This window comes from Vanacampus margaritifer, chromosome 3 (genome assembly GCF_051991255.1).
Source record: "Vanacampus margaritifer isolate UIUO_Vmar chromosome 3, RoL_Vmar_1.0, whole genome shotgun sequence".
In the NCBI taxonomy this organism is placed as follows: domain Eukaryota; kingdom Metazoa; phylum Chordata; class Actinopteri; order Syngnathiformes; family Syngnathidae; genus Vanacampus; species Vanacampus margaritifer.
Window position 1 is genome coordinate 7,898,852 of NC_135434.1, and position 16,149 is coordinate 7,915,000.

The following is a 16,149-nucleotide window of genomic DNA, read 5'->3' on the forward strand; positions in this document are numbered from 1 at the left end:
TGCCAATATTTACGGAAGTAGTGACGGTAGTTTCAACGGCGCGATAATCTCCTTCCTAATTCCACTGTGGTTCGTAGCACTGTATGTTTTTCTTTGCTGCCACTGGCATTGTTGTCTTTCTTTGGGCCCATGGCCAAGAAAATTGTTGTGGAAAAAAATGCACTCGCGAGTATGGAGCACCTACGGGAATATTCACGATCTGACTGGAAATGAGCAGTGCATCGTCTCAACTACCGCAACGTGAGCATTCGGCTAAACTCGGCTGCGCTCGGCTAAACTCGTTTACCCGTTTTCAAGGTACGTTCAGCTTAGCTTGCTTTGCTTGGATGTTCGAACTCCGAAAATGAGTTCAAACTCCGAGGCGTTTTCTTACTCAGATTGTTTTGGTTAAAGTCCGAATTGTACGAGTTCCGAGACGTTCAAACTCCGAGGTTCCACTGTATTTTAAGAAGGAGTGGATTTGACTAAAAGTGATGTGCTGTGGGAATTTTGTGAACCTTGATGTAGTAAGTTACGAGCTAACCTGACATCTGAAGTGAACCTTGCAAAGACAAAAAAAAAACGGTTTGACAAGGGAACCAAAAGGTAGTGACGGGAAAATGAAGCTTCATGAAGCACTTGTGATATTTTTTGACTCCCCTTGATGGTGCTCTTGATTTAAATATAAAGGCTAGTGCAAAGGAAATTGATTACATTTCCACTGCATCTTTCACCCAAGAGTGCCATCTAGAGGAGTCAAAAAAATATCACAAGTGCTTCATGAAGCTTCATTTTCCCATCACTACCAAAAGGTAAATGACTGATTAGAGTCATATACTAGCTTGTCCCCGAGAATCATACAGTAGATGATTTTATTCACATGGAATAACCAAAACTTCGGTATGAGAGAACATGGGTCCGATTCAAAGATAAATAAGCTATAGCCAAAATGTCTGATATCTTCTTGTGTTGGCCATTGAAAACCATTGAAGAAGCATAAACTTGGGCACGGTTCCCCTCCCTGGCAGGCGCTCCCTAGCATTAGATTCAAATGGGCCTCTATTGTGTTTTGACAGTCAAAGAATTCCAGCACAAGCCTCACAGTTCCATCATATGTGGAATTGTGGTTAGCAGACGTATGTCTCATTTGAGAGGTTGAGGGTTCTGGCCAACACTCCCGCCAACGCTGATATATTGATGAATTCAACAATTTTGTGGTAGGACTATCTTGGTATACAAAAGACTAATGAAGGTCTACAGTATGTAAAGTGTCCTTGTAGCACCAGTTGTGAAGTGTAGGGTTCAAATCTTCTGGTTGGAGTTTGTGGGTTTTACCTGTGATGGTGTGCGTTTTCTCTCTTTTGGGTTTTCTTTGGACTCCTTGGCAATTTTGTGGTATTTTTCTGTCTTAAGGTTGACTCTTGATCTCACTTGGACTCAGACCTTGTGGGACAGACTTGACTTAGATTCAGACCTTTGTGACTCAGACCTGACTTGGACTGGATAGATGTGGACTTGTCTACAGGCCTGATAGTACATTCGTTAAAGACACAAATTGCCAACAAACAAGCAAACGAAGAAAAAAAAATCCTTTTGAAGTAAGCCCTGAGGAGTCTAAATGCACGAAGTCATCTTGATGTCATCCAAGTCTTCAGAACCCTCTTGAGCTCGGAAGAAGAAAAGAATCACACAGACGTCAGATGTATTGTCATGAAAGAGGTTGGTGAAAGACTCTGGTTAGTAACCCGGTGGGTGGTGTCTGGTCGGTGCTGGATTTCCCTTTCCTTTCTTTTCTTTGGTCCTTCCTCGGGTCTCCTGACTGAAGTGTTCGGTTTAGGTGAACGGTATGGGATTTTTTAATAGTTTTTAGGTGAACTAATGAATACGCACGCACACATACACATACTCACCCACATACAAAACTAAAATTAAAATTAAAAAATATATATTAAAAAAAAAGAGAGCAATGATGATGACATGTCAGATCGGTAAAATTACCGAATGAACACCACTGAGCTCTCCAGAAGAAAAAATAAAATAAAAAGATGTATTGTCATGATGAAGTAGCCACGAGTTGTCTTGCCAAAACTCTCGCTTCTCTTCTTTTTGTCCGACCTACAACGTATGTAGTTTGGTGTTGCATTATATCCTTTAGTCCTGGAACTTTTCTGACACGCTTTATGCATGGGATCGACCACAGCTCACCCGCAACCCTAATTTGGGATAAGTGGTATAGAAAACGGCTGGATAATTGACCCTTCTTTTGTGCTACTGCTCAATCCATCCACCAATATTCAGAATAATCACAAAGAATGACCCAAGAAGCCCCCAATCAGGCCACCAACATGCAATGAGTCATCTGAAAGACCCTAATACAAACCATACTTTCCTTCTCCTCCCAGTTCTTAAACCACGTAGCAAAACGCAGACCAGCTGGCCTGCACAACTTTGCATCCAGTCAGCACGTTTACTTTCTTATTCCACACACGCCCTTCGGTCGCCGATCTCTCACGTAGTCGCTCTGCCTTGTTAGCAGCAAACAATGCACTATCTTCTATTCATCTTCGGAAAAGCAGATGCAAATAATGAGAAACACATGCTCGGCGCTGGCTGTTATGAATTTGGCAAGCGCTTCATAACTCGGGCTCGCGCCGCTTCCACCTCACCGGGAAGTTTGACGTAGGCGAGTCCCACAAGACTCGGTTGTCCCCGTTCCCTGGTGCTCTGAAGGCCCGCACCAGGAGAGCTGCTTGTTGTTAGCGGCAACTTTACAAGCCAGCAAAGAGCTGGAAGCTGAATCACCCGATAGCCAGCTGTGAATGTACTCACGGCCTTGAGAATCGACTTCGGAGCAAGAGGACTTTGGGCGGAGCTCCAAATCCTAGACATCCGCTATACATCAAAACCGTCCAGTACATTCTGTCCCTGTTAAACGTGTACACACACTGATAAATGTCGATAAAGTTTTCTTCCCCATGCTTTGAGCCCTGCAGCTTAAACAAAGATGCCAATTTTTCCGATCCTCTATTCTTAGCTTGTCTTTACCTCGCAAAAACAGTGTTATGAAATTTCTGTGGACACGTTAACTGTTCAGATTTTTTTTTAACCCCTAGGCGTTATTGTGACCATTTTTGGGCTTTTTGTTGGTTCTGACCAAGCCATTTCAAAATAAAATACTGCCCACGGGTTAAATTAGATCTGCACACATAAAAAAAGCATTGGGATCCGAATACAGATCTGCTCAAGTGCACACGCTCATGTGGCTCAAAATGCAAAGTATAATTTTTGCATATTTTTTGTTGAGGCATACCGTGAGCAGGATTTGTGCATCGGTGTTATTTTATGCGTTTTCCACTTGTTTATATAATAAGGTTGGCAGTTGTAGGTTTTTTTTTTGGTTTGTTGTCTTATTTATATGTAGTCTTCCGTTCCTGAATGTGCCGTGTTTTTAATTCGGCAGCTCTCCAAATGAAGGGCGTTGTTTTTTTTGCTTCAAGTTGTTTGTCATAAATAGTTATTCCAAGTACAGTGATATATTATGATATCTCCCAAGTTATGAGCCACCAATGAATCATTTGTTCTTTTTTCTTTTGCACTTCTTACAAGCAAGCTTTAGTTACGCCGGTGCTTGATTGACGTTATGATCCGTAAAATTAATGGACTGTGTGTAATTCTACACTTGTAACTTTTGCTATAATTTTTGTTAGCGTTTGACTCAAACATTCATTTGAAGACTTATTTGGCGAATTATCATTCATATGAAGTTTAATGAGGTTGATTTGAACAAATGCATTAACAAAGTGGAATATTATAATTATTTATGAATATCATGAACGAATCCCTAAAATGCAATATGAAGGCCATAATTTGCATAAAATCAAGAATTTTGACGAAAACCTTTCATTTTGAGCGTTTTGGTCGTTTTTTGTTTGTTTGTTTTTTCAGAAAGAAGAGCCAACAATCAGGAGTCAATTGTGTCTATAGTTAATAGACAAATAGTCAAATAAATTGATTTTAGACTCAATAAAAAAGGATGATGTTCATCTCATTTTCTTCTTTCAGTATAAAAAGAAGCTAACTACAAATGCAACATTACATAAAATGTGAGTGTAAATTTTAAAAGTGTAACTCCGTGGATAATCTTTGAATGTTGCGTGACAAAAGTTCAGGCCAATAACAAAAAAAAAAATGTTCATGTGGTTACTTTCTTCATTTCTTCATTGGGGAGGAGGGGTCCGCTCTCAAATCACAGTAAGCCAAAAGGATATAAAGATTCCCATAGGATGCTAAAAATGATCTGGGCTAACAGTTTATGAAACACAATTTATGATAAGATTATTTACTGGATGACATGGCAATGAAAGTAATTGTGCTTCCCAAAAAAAAAAAAAGGGGGGGGGGGGGTTAACACAGTGCTGATTTATGTGGCAAATATCTCCACATCATTGTTTAAGCTGTGTTCCCGTCAAGGTTTAAATAAGGTAGTCGTTATGTAATAACTTATATCAGTTTCTGGGTGGGGAACCGCAACGAGACAAAACCTGCAGAACGGCACGTACGTTTGTTGGCACATGCTGCTCTAAATGCCTTTTTGTTCATAATCTGATGAATGATTTGCCAGCCTGTAAAACCTTGTACATTTTTGTCATGCTGGTTTCCATCACTTTTAGTTATACATCCTATACAAGCTCGTCTATGTGTCCTGTTAAAGCAATGGTAATGTATAATATTTTTCATCTCGTTAAGCATAGGTCAACCATGTTGCCAATTTTTATGCCTGGCACGCATATTGTGTGACATTTAAAAGTGTTTTTGTCCTCAGTCTCTCCTTTGGTCGCTTGAGGTCTTCCTGATTTGTTGGAATTTAGATGTTTCTGGGGTTGGTGAAGGACTCTGGTTGGTGGCGTCTGGTCGGTGCTGGATTTCACTCTCCTTTCTTTTCTTTGGTCCTTCCTCGGGTCTCCTGACGGCCTCACGACTCTGGCTGGAAGTGTTCGGTTTAGGTGAACGGTATGGGATTTTTTTATAGAACTAATGAATACACACACACCCACATACAAAATGAAAAAAATTATAATAATTTTTTTTTTAAAAAAGAGAGAGCAATGATGATGACATGTCAAATCGGTAAAATTACCGAATGAACAATACTGAGCTTTCCGGAAAAAAAAAAGTGTTTTTGTTTTTTAATCATAAGCATTCTCACATGCTCTAAAAGATGTCTTTGTATGATCCTAACCTAACGGTAACAATTGATTACATTAGTAATATTCACTCTGAGACCATATAAGTCGATCACTTCAATGTATGTCCAGTTTCTTCATCTTCTGCAACTTTCCCTTCGATTCTCTAGAGAATTGGGGAAATCCAAGCCTGGAGCATGCTGGAAGTGTAAAACACACAATGGAAGGCCCACCACGCTGCCATCTCAGCGGGGTTCGAAAGACTGACAGGCAGACAGGGAAGCCAGAGATGGCGACAAAAAAACAGTTTAGCTTATCACAGCTGTGATAACTCAAGTGGGCTGTAACGAATGACTTATTTGGTCATTTGGGATGGAGGGCTTGCTGAGAGCAGCATCTGCGCCATGTTGCTCCACTCCCGCATTTGGCATTCTTTTCACCGACAAACTAGGTGGCTGGGAAAACAGTAAGTGGAGCCGCGCATTAGTTACAAGTGTTTTGAGTTAGGAGAGTGATCATAAAACAAATAACAATTAGTATCTTTCATACCACTTTTTGTCAGAGTATGAGTACTCCAACACTTGAGTAGTCACAGATACCGATACCGAGTACCGATACCCCTAGTACTTTTGATATACAAAATTTCCTCCACAAAAAGTTACAGATAATTTTAAAGAAATACCTATACCTATATATCCCAATATTGCATTTTTTTTCAATTGCATGAAATTAATGGCAATTTTTTTAATCGACCTTGAAAAAAGACCAGGTATCGGACCGACGATCCCTAATCACTAGGCACCACTGTTTTTCTTATATGCTACCAAATAATTGATGAATATGATGCTTACAATATTTTGGGTGACGTCACCTTGTATCAAAGATGCAAGCTTAAACCGATAAACACATTAGTTGTCTCAAGATCAAGGATGTCAAACATATGGCCCGCGGGTCATAACTGGCCCGTCAGGGGGTCCAATATGGCCCGTGAGGACAGAACATAAACTGCATTTTTTCCGCTTAAATTGACTTGTTGCTAATTTTGTCCACTGAAGGGCGCACTGATAACCAATTGAGTGACATTTTGAAACTTGGCTGTGACTCGTTGTGACTTGTTTTTCTTAAGAAATTTCAGACTAATCTACAATAATAACAATAAAGTGGAATATGTTGTGAATTTCTTTGTAATTACTTGCACACACCCCCCCCCCCCAAAAAAAACAGGAACTATTTTGACTTATTCATAGCTTCTAAACCCGATTCACTGCTACGATTGCTCGCATCTTAGTAGCCCACACAATCACATACATTGTCTACGTGCTGGCTGGTGAGAACAAGCCAAGCCAAGACTTCCATTGAGCTAAGATGGAGGAGGGGGTTCCAGAGAATGTGCCAAAGAGGAGCCCCAATAGAGCCACGCATGTTGATGAGCTGATGGTGAGGGGAGTGGTCTCCAGCGTACACGGCTTCAATAAAAGCCACTTGTGTGGACCTCTGAGGAGCCCAAACTTTCCAGTAGCATCAAAGGCATCTGCTGCACTGAAAGGGGCTACAATAATTTAAAAACAAATAAAAATAGAACAAAAGTTGTTAACCAACTTTCTAAAAAAAAAAAATCGTTTTAATTCATATTACCACTGAAGAGCGCCTTTTGTGTGAAAAAAAAGACAAAATGACAAGTCTGCTGTGCATCATTGTATTCTCTTTGACCCTGGCTGGCAGCGTGTCCAGTCAGCTTACAGGCACTTCCACGTCATATTCAGGTAAGATTCCTTTTTTTTTTACCATGTTAAAAATGCCGACTTTATTTGAAATCATTAGTAAATGACCCGCAAAAAAGTGCTTCCACACAGCACGAGGGTCACTGGAGCGAAGTTTTCTGGGGTAGTAACACACAGACGGCGGCTCATTGACTTTCTGCCAGCAGACCAACACATTGTGGAGCGGCTCGGAGAATAAATCACCCTTGCTGCCAGCACTCCCCAAGTCAGACAGAACCACTCGGAGGAAATGTCTGACGGGGGCCAAAGTGTCTGCTGGGGCTTCTGGTAGTTAGCTGGTAATAGAGAGTAAGATTTTTTTGTCAGTCTTGATGGTTCATTAGTTAGTTAGTTAGCTCATTCACTGCCATTGACGGCTATAGACGTCAAAAATTCATTTGAATTATTTTTATTAGTTTTCCACTTTTGTTAATAAGAGTATGAAAACCTTAAAAAAACATATTGAACATTTAGAACAGATATAAAATTTGTGATTAATCATGAGTTAAGTCATGTGATTAATAACAATAAAAAAATTAGCGACTGACGCGATTTAAAAAAAAGATTATTAAAAATTAGGGGCGTCATCCGATTCAAATTTTTAATTGTAATTAATCGCATGACTTCACTAGTTAACTCACGATTGATCATATATCTGTTCTAAATGTGCAATATAAAAAAAACTAGGTTTTCACACTCTTGTTAACAAAAGTGGAAAAAATATGTTAAATAGAAATAGTTCCAATGAATTTTTGACGTCTATTGTCGTCAATGGCAGTGAATGAGTTCAATCACCATTTGGTCTACTGATACATTTTGATGTCCAATCGTAGGCTACCTAAATATATCTTTAAAAGCAAAGTTCCTCAAAGGTTCAATGCAAATATATTGCACATTTGACATATTGAAAGGTTAAATAGAACAGAACTGTTCTTATAGGCAGTGACTCGACGCACTTTAATGCACTTTCAGCATCCGCTGCATGCTGACTCAGATGACACAGGCTGGATAGCCGGCCAAGTTTGTGCTATTCGGGGTCGTCTGTGGGAGTGACAACACTGGGAAGTCGTGAAGCTTTTTGTTCAAATGTTGGAATTGTGGGCGGGAGGGGGTGGGTGGGGGGTCTGCACTACTTGAAAACATTTGCACAGCTGGGACTAAGCTTTTAGGTAAAGTACTTCTGACTGTTTGATGGGTTAGGGTTGTTTTAATTCATTTTTATGTTAGAGTTTATGTTTGCTCATTTAACAGCAATGTTTTAAATCATGCAACTCATGTTATTTGTTGTGAAAACTAAAAGATTTTTTTTTTTAGCTCTTTAGCATTCACAACCACAAATCTGAAATTCTGATGTATTTTACTACATAAGTTACGTTGAGCCCTTATTACACTCTAAAAACAGAACAGTCCAAAATAAAAGATCCTCTACTTGGGTCCAGTGTAAAACAACTCATAATTGTTGGTCAGATCCTTTACTTTTTGGGTCATTTTATATAAAACAACCCATAAAGTTGGGTCAAATTGACCCATAAAGTGGATTGATCCATTTTTGATTCATAATTGGGTTACTTTTGACCCAACTGTTTTTAGACAGTAGGAAATATCAAATACTATTCCATTACAAGTATTTAATTTGTATTAGGCAACATAATCACTGCTCTATAATTTACTTGGATCAGAAAAATTGGGTCATTTTGTATAAAACAACCCATAAAGTTGGGTCAAATTGACCCATAAAGTGGATTGATCCATTTTTGATTCATAATTGGGTTACTTTTGACCCAACTGTTTTTAGACAGTAGGAAATATCAAATACTATTCCATTACAAGTATTTAATTTGTATTAGGCAACATAATCACTGCTCTATAATTTACTTGGATCAGAAAAATTGGGTCATTTTGTATAAAACAACCCAGAAAGTTGGGTTACATTGACTCATAAAGTGGATTGATCCATTGTTGATTCATAATTGGGTTACTTTTGACCCAACTGTTTTTAGAGAGTAAGAAATATCAAATAGTAGTCCAGTATAAGTATTTAATTTGTATTAGGCAACATAATCACTGCTCTATACTTTACTTGGATCAAAAAATTGGGTCATTTTGTATAAAACAACCCAGAAAGTTGGGTCAGATTGACCCATAAAGTGGATTGATCCATTGTTGCTTCATAATTGGGTTACTTTTGGCCCAACTGTTTTTAGAGAGTAGGAAATATCAAATAGTAGTCCAGTATAAGTATTTTTTATGTTAGGCAACATAATCACTGCTCTATACTTGATTAAAAAAAAAAAAAAAAAAGCATGCAAAAGTACTCACAGGGTGTCGCCGGTCCTCCACTTTAGTGAGTCACTCCTGCTCTCAAAGCATTTTGGCAATCTGCCACAGTAACGCGGATACTGACAGGAGCCGAGTTAAGATTAATGACCAGCAGCCAAATGTTTCGAACCGCATACTGAATGACAGCCAATGACGCTTTCCCTGCGAGGTAATAGTCTGTTGAGTGTGATTCCCGCTGTGCTCATTGGCTGGGGAAAGGGTTTGCTTTGGAAATGGCCCTCAATCCAAATCCGGCGCTCAAGTAGTGTTTAGGTTACGAGATGGGACGGTGACGTAGCCGCATTTATATATCTGCTAATGAATTATGAGGTCAATCTAACGTGACATCTCGTGTGCCGGGGATCGCTGATGCTGTTAAGTATGCATCCGTGCTACTGTGCTGTACCCGCTTTCTATATTTGTGCTCATTATTCAGTACAGAGAGCGTGTACGGGATTATAATTAGTGAGGAGGTTTCGACGTGCCGCCTTTGTCCCAGCTAGGCTCGTTCATTATTCTGCCATATTGACGCAAACGGGCCAGCAGCGAAGGAAGGAAAAGTTGTGGGTTGGAATGTTCAATCATCATCTGAAAGAGTGGGCGGAGCCTGGTTACAAACGCGGTGTCATCTGTCACATTTGAAACTATGATTGACTCTTTATGACATTAAACATTAAATAGTGTTGATGAGCTTTACTTTTCTTTTTTTCATCTAAAAGTTGATGAGCTTTACTAATGTGACCCAAAATGTACCCCCCAAAAAATTATATATATTTTTTTAAAGGTGCTAAAACATTGCGTTCCCCGGTCAAATTTGACCCATCAAAATGGATTTTGCATTTACCAGTGTGTTCTGAATGATGGCAACGGATTTCATTTGTGTGCAGCATAACAGCTGAATGTCGCTTCACCATGTTTGCTTTGAAACCTGGGCGTGTTTGATAGATGGTCATATCCAAAAGTGAGTGGTGTAAAAACGTGAAATATACATTTTCTTTTTTCCTTGAAACATTGATTAAGGATTGGTCATCGCTAAATGTCTGAAAGGTTATTAATACATTTTGTAAAGACCGGTAGTTTGATGTTGACAATCACTATGACGATGTTCTTGGCCTGGCTCAAACTTACAATGCAAACATGGAAAATGGATATGCAGCGGTTAAACTTTGAAATTTCAGGTCAGTTTGCAGTTGTTTCCTTTATAACAAAGATGGTTCCAATCATTTTCTAAAACAACCTTTTATCTCTAGAAAGTAAAGTGCTTTAAAATTGTATTCACAGATGTGTTTTTTCCAATATGTCATTAAGTTCTAACTTTTTGACAATTATTTGCATATTAGGCTAACAAATGTGCCATTTTCGACATGCATTGATTCACATGTCCACAGAACAAGATTAAAATAGCGCTCAATAACATGCATTTCATTGTTTATTAAATAAACAACTTTTTTTTTTTAAAAGACATTTACAAGTTCAATCACATCTGTCATCTGTTCCAGGAATTTTCAAAAGCTGGTTCGTCACTCTGAATCCCTCGGGTTTTAAGCACACCTCGTGAAACGGTTACTCATGCAGAGTATTTATGAGGCCTGGCAAAAGCCTTGAGTCATTTTCTGGCAACACGGACAAAAAAAAAGAAAAAAAAAAAAAAGAAAAAAAGAAGCTTGAAGATGCTTGGATTTGGCACACAAACTGGTGTTTGCTCTGATAATACTTGGCATGTTCTTGACCAGTCAGGTTACACATAAATGCAGTTTTGTGAAGCATGTTCTGGTTTCATTTGAGCCAGATTGAATCTGCATGACAGCTCAGGGACGTGTACCCTGTGGTCAAAATTCAGCGCTGGTCTCCTTTGGATGCTTTCCAGTGTGAAGTGTTCATGTGCATTAGAGCAGATTATCCATAAATGGGTTCAATCTGACAAGTGGCTAAAGTTATTCCTTGTTTGGCCAAGAAAAAATCCACATGTATCATGTATCTGTAAGTGGCAGACTGCAGTAGGCCTAGTGATGCTTTTTCAGTGTCAACAATTTAAAGTACCTGTAAACTGAAAATAAATATGTCTTATAAATGTGATACCATCACATAAAAATCGTGTTAACCCTGCAAATTTAAAAAAAATAAATAAAAAAAACACACTACCCCCTTGTCTATTTTTGGGGGGATGGTAACCAGGCTGGCCCGCAAATAGTAAAAATCTGTGTATAATTGAACCCACAACCACCCCCAAAAAATATTTGTAAAAATTATTTAATGTTTAAAAAAATAATAATTACAGGTGTTGAACCATGCATATTATAAAGTGTCTTAGAAATCGTCTTTGTTTTTGCTCACCCCGCTCAAATGTCATTCAAATACCACCTGACCCGGAAATGTGCTTGCTATTTTGTCTTTCATCCTTCTTGTGCCTAGCCTCTATTGGCTGAAATATATCTCGTATATTTGTCATGACAACAAGGCACTCTAATACGCCCATCCCATCAGAAAATCACTATCCACACGCTTTCAATTAAGTCTGACTTAAAAAAAAAAAATAATAATCCCCCTTACTCTCTCTTGTGTCTTTCTCTGAATGACATGCGTGCACTCACAGCCAACAACGAGGCGCTCTAAAGCGCCCACGTCCACCAATTGTTACCCGCCTCCTCCTCACTCTTCTGGGGGTTTTTTTCTGTGCAATGTCTGCACTCACAGCCAACCATGAGGCACTCTAAAATCACACAGGTTTTTAAGGTGTAGGCAAACTACAATCGCTAACTGCTGACGTGAACGAAGGTGCGGAAGTTCTTATAGAGTCAGGGAGGACTAGCGCAGGCTGGAGACCAAAAAAATCTGTTACTCACTATGCCCAAAATTTAACGCGACATAGCTTACAGTAGTTCTCAGTCTTTGCATATTTTTATTTTTTGTTTGTTTCATACAGAAACATTGAAACTATTTAAACTGAGCAACAACACGGTCTTTGAGTGTCAAATATGCTTTTGAGCAGATTATTTATAAATAGGCCCAAGGATACCAGTGGCGCCACTTATTCCCTGTTTGCCCCGTGGAGGAAATATTATGCTTAAAATCCAGTATTCAAAGCAAAGCTCCAGCAGTCGTTTCCTTCACAACTTGTTGTCAAAAATCAAACTGTTTCAAACCAGCTCACAGCGGTTCCTGACTCCAATTACTAGACTGGTTCAAGGGCAGTTCCTGTGGAGCCAGGGGTCAAGGGGTTGTGTACATCTGTCCATCTGGGGCTTATTATTGCCGAGAGGGGGCCAGCGTTGCTTTGCTGCTTCGGGCCCACTTATCCGAGCCCTGTGAGGTCTAAAAACGGTGATTACAGAGGTTGTGAGAACCAATGTTGCAAAAATAATTTGGCTCCCGTTTTCGAAGGGCGTGTAGCACAGGAAGCCAGCATTTAGTTTTACCTGTGTTGTGCTTTGTTTATATCTGTTTTAACTCAAGCTTTATTACTTTTAACTGTCTCACTCACGCGCATCGTCAGATCCATTTAGTGACAAACTAAACATGTCTAAGAAAGTTCAACCATCCTGTTCTTCCTTCCAGTTAAGGTCTCGGCCGACCTCGGGGCCAACGCTACTTTGCCGTGCCGTCTCCCGCAAGAAAGCCACAGCTTCTTCAGCGTGGGCATCCGTGTCAAGTGGACCAAGCTGGCGGACGACGAGGCCCTGAACGAGGACGTGCTGCTTTCCATGGGCTTCCACAAGAAAACCTACGGCAGCTTCGAGGATCGCGTCTACCTGCAGGAGCTGGATAGCGACGACGCTTCTTTGGTGATAACCGACGTTTCCGCGGATGACGCTGGAACGTACCGTTGTGAGATCATCAACGGGATGGTGGACACCGTACAAGAGATTGGCTTGGAGGTGCAAAGTAGCCTCACTGATGGTAAATTGATGTACTTTTTTTTTGTCGTATATAAAAAATTTTATAAGATTTCGTTTCTATTGAACAACAAAATGAAATAGTGAAACATGCTGTATATTCATTACTACTTCCGAGACTATCAAACAGGAAACGGAAATGCTCCCTTTTCAACACAAGAGGCTCAGAGTAAAGCCCTTTTCACACTGCGCTTACTGAAAGAATCGCGCAGCTTTAGCGTAGCCCGACTCAAGTGGCCGAGTCGCGCAATGACAAAGCTTCAACCCACCATTAGATTATAGTTTTTACTTTTTTACATGAATAAACCATCAGTCCAACTGCTGTAAACAAACGAATCCATCCATGGTTAGCATCCATTTCTCATTCAAACCCAAGAACGTATAAATACGTTTTAATTCTTTGTCCTTCATTCCCAAAAATCTATTTAGACATGTTTTATGTTTTTTCTATGCTAGAGCATACAGAAGGCTTTGACGCAGCTTCTGACCTGAAGAGGCCTCTTAAAGTAATGGTAGTTATTACAAAAAATGGCAGCAGAGTATAAGAGATCAGCCAGGGCCGTGTTGCAACAAGCTCTTTTTGCCAGTGTTTGTGAATAATGATGAAACTTTTTATTCTAACGCTAATTGCTGCAAAGGTGCAAAGTCCAACTGCTGTAAACAAACGAATCCATCCATGGTTAGCATCCATTTCTCATTCAAACCCAAGAACATATAAATACGTTTTAATTCTTTGTCCTTCATTCCCAAAAATCTATTTAGACGTGTTTTATGTTTTTTCTATGCTAGAGCATACAGAAGGCTTTGATGAAGCTTCTGACCTGAAGAGGCCGCTTAAAGTAATGGGTAGTTATTACAAAAAATGGCCAGCAGATGGCAGCAGAGTATAAGAGATCAGCCAGGGCCGTGTTGCAACAAGCTCTTTTTGCCAGTGTTTGTGAATAATGATGAAACTTTTTATTCTAACGCTGCAAAGCGGAAACCGATACAAATGTTTTTTTTCCTGATGAAAGAAGAGACTCTAATCTTTCTTTTGGTAAGTTCCATGTTTTTTATAGCAACAGAACACAATTTTCTGCGGACCTGGCAATATCAGTCAAAATCCAGTAAAACGTGGGAGCGAAGGGGGTTGCTTCAGTGAAAATGGCTGGGAGTGAATGAAAGATCGAGTTATGCTGCGTACTGACAGAAATGGATGACATAATTGGCATCCCGATCAATACTTTGAAATGTATTCCTTGTGCTGCAGGTGTGGTGTTCCCCCACTTCCCGCCACTCGGCCGCTACAGCTTTAACTTCGACGAGGCCGTGCAGGCTTGTTTGGATCAGGATGCGGTGGTGGCCTCCTTCGAGCACCTGTTTGAAGCCTGGAAGGACGGCCTGGACTGGTGCAATGCCGGCTGGCTGGACGACGGCACCGTGCAGTATCCCATCACGAAGCCCCGAGAACCCTGCGGCGGCGCCAACAACGGACCCGGCCTCAGAAACTACGGCAAGCGTGACAAGTACATGAGCCGCTTTGATGTGTTCTGCTACGCCACGCAATTGAAGGGTGAGGATTAAGTCGGAACATTCCGCTTTTTGTTTTTTGTTGCATATATATATATATATAAATATATATATATATAAATATATATATAAATATATACATATATAAATATATACATATATATATATATATATATATATATATATATACATACATGGAAAGTAAGCGTTTCGGTAGTGTGGATGAGTGTTTTAGAAGTGGATGTGAAAAGAACAATTCAGTACTGTAATATGGAAGTGACTTGATTTTTTTTTCTGTGTAAAAATTTTTTTTTTGGGCGGGGGGGGTTGTTTCTTTGTTTCTGTTTTTTTATTGAATGTTTTCCTGTTTTGGGAATATTATTATTTTTTCTGAATATTGTATTTCAGTTTTTGGGGATGTTTTTTTAAAGACGGAAAAAATATTATTTAAAAAAAATTAGTATTATGAAAAAAACAGAACAAAAAAATAAAAAGAAAAAAATAAAGTTTTTTCTTTTCTTTTATTTCAAGTGAATGAAATACGCTTAGGTCTATTCTGATTTTTTTTATTGAATGTTATCCTGTTTTTGGAATATTATTAGTTTTTCTGAATATTGTATTTCAGTTTTTGGGGATGTTTTTTTAAAGACGGAAAAAAAAATATTAAAAAAAAATTAGTATTATGAAAAAAACAGAACAAAAAAATACAAATAAAAAAATAAAGTATTTTCTTTTCTTTTATTTCAAGTGAATGAAATACGCTTAGGTCTATTCAGATTTTTTTTTTGAATGTTATCCTGTTTTTGGAATATTATTAGTTTTTCTGAATATTGTATTTCAGTTTTTGGGGATGTTTTTTTAAAGACGGAAAAAAAAATATTAAAAAAAAATTAGTATTATGAAAAAAACAGAACAAAAAAATACAAATAAAAAAATAAAGTATTTTCTTTTCTTTTATTTCAAGTGAATGAAATACGCTTAGGTCTATTCAGATTTTTTTTTTTGAATGTTATCCTGTTTTTGGAATATTATTAGTTTTTCTGAATATTGTATTTCAGTTTTTGGGGATGTTTTTTTAAAGACGGAAAAAAAATTATTAAAAAAAAATTAGTATTATGAAAAAAACAGAACAAAAAAATACAAATAAAAAAATAAAGTATTTTCTTTTCTTTTATTTCAAGTGAATTAAATACGCTTAGGTCTATTCTGATTTTTTTTTATTGAATGTTATCCTGTTTTGGGAATATTATTAGTTTTTCAGAATATCTGAAAATTCCTAAATTTGTACTTCATTACTTAACTGGTGAAGGAGGAGACAGGAAAAGCGGGAAAAGACTAAATGGAGGCATGAAAGGTGCATCTGGCCAGCAGATTTAGCCCACGTGGACCACAATTTATTGCTTTGCCGAGTACATTTAAGTGCCTTTTTTTTTTGTCTGTGTAATTTGTAGCATGACAGTTCCTACATTAACTTCAATTTATGGGACCGAAACTCCATCCTGACCA

General features: G+C 38.6%; 1 protein-coding gene across 1 annotated transcript in view; it reads left to right on the plus strand.

Moving 5' to 3' along the window:
• Positions 1 to 6,692: 6,692 nt before the first annotated feature.
• LOC144049229 (hyaluronan and proteoglycan link protein 1-like) overlaps positions 6,693 to 16,149 on the plus strand; it is a 10,918-nt gene continuing 1,461 nt past the window's right edge. Inside the window, exons 1-3 of the mRNA XM_077561950.1 lie at positions 6,693 to 6,925; positions 12,797 to 13,138; positions 14,384 to 14,686. Of these exons, the coding sequence (XP_077418076.1) occupies positions 6,835 to 6,925; positions 12,797 to 13,138; positions 14,384 to 14,686 (736 nt within the window). The 5' untranslated portion in view covers positions 6,693 to 6,834. The remainder of the gene's footprint in view (positions 6,926 to 12,796; positions 13,139 to 14,383; positions 14,687 to 16,149) is intronic.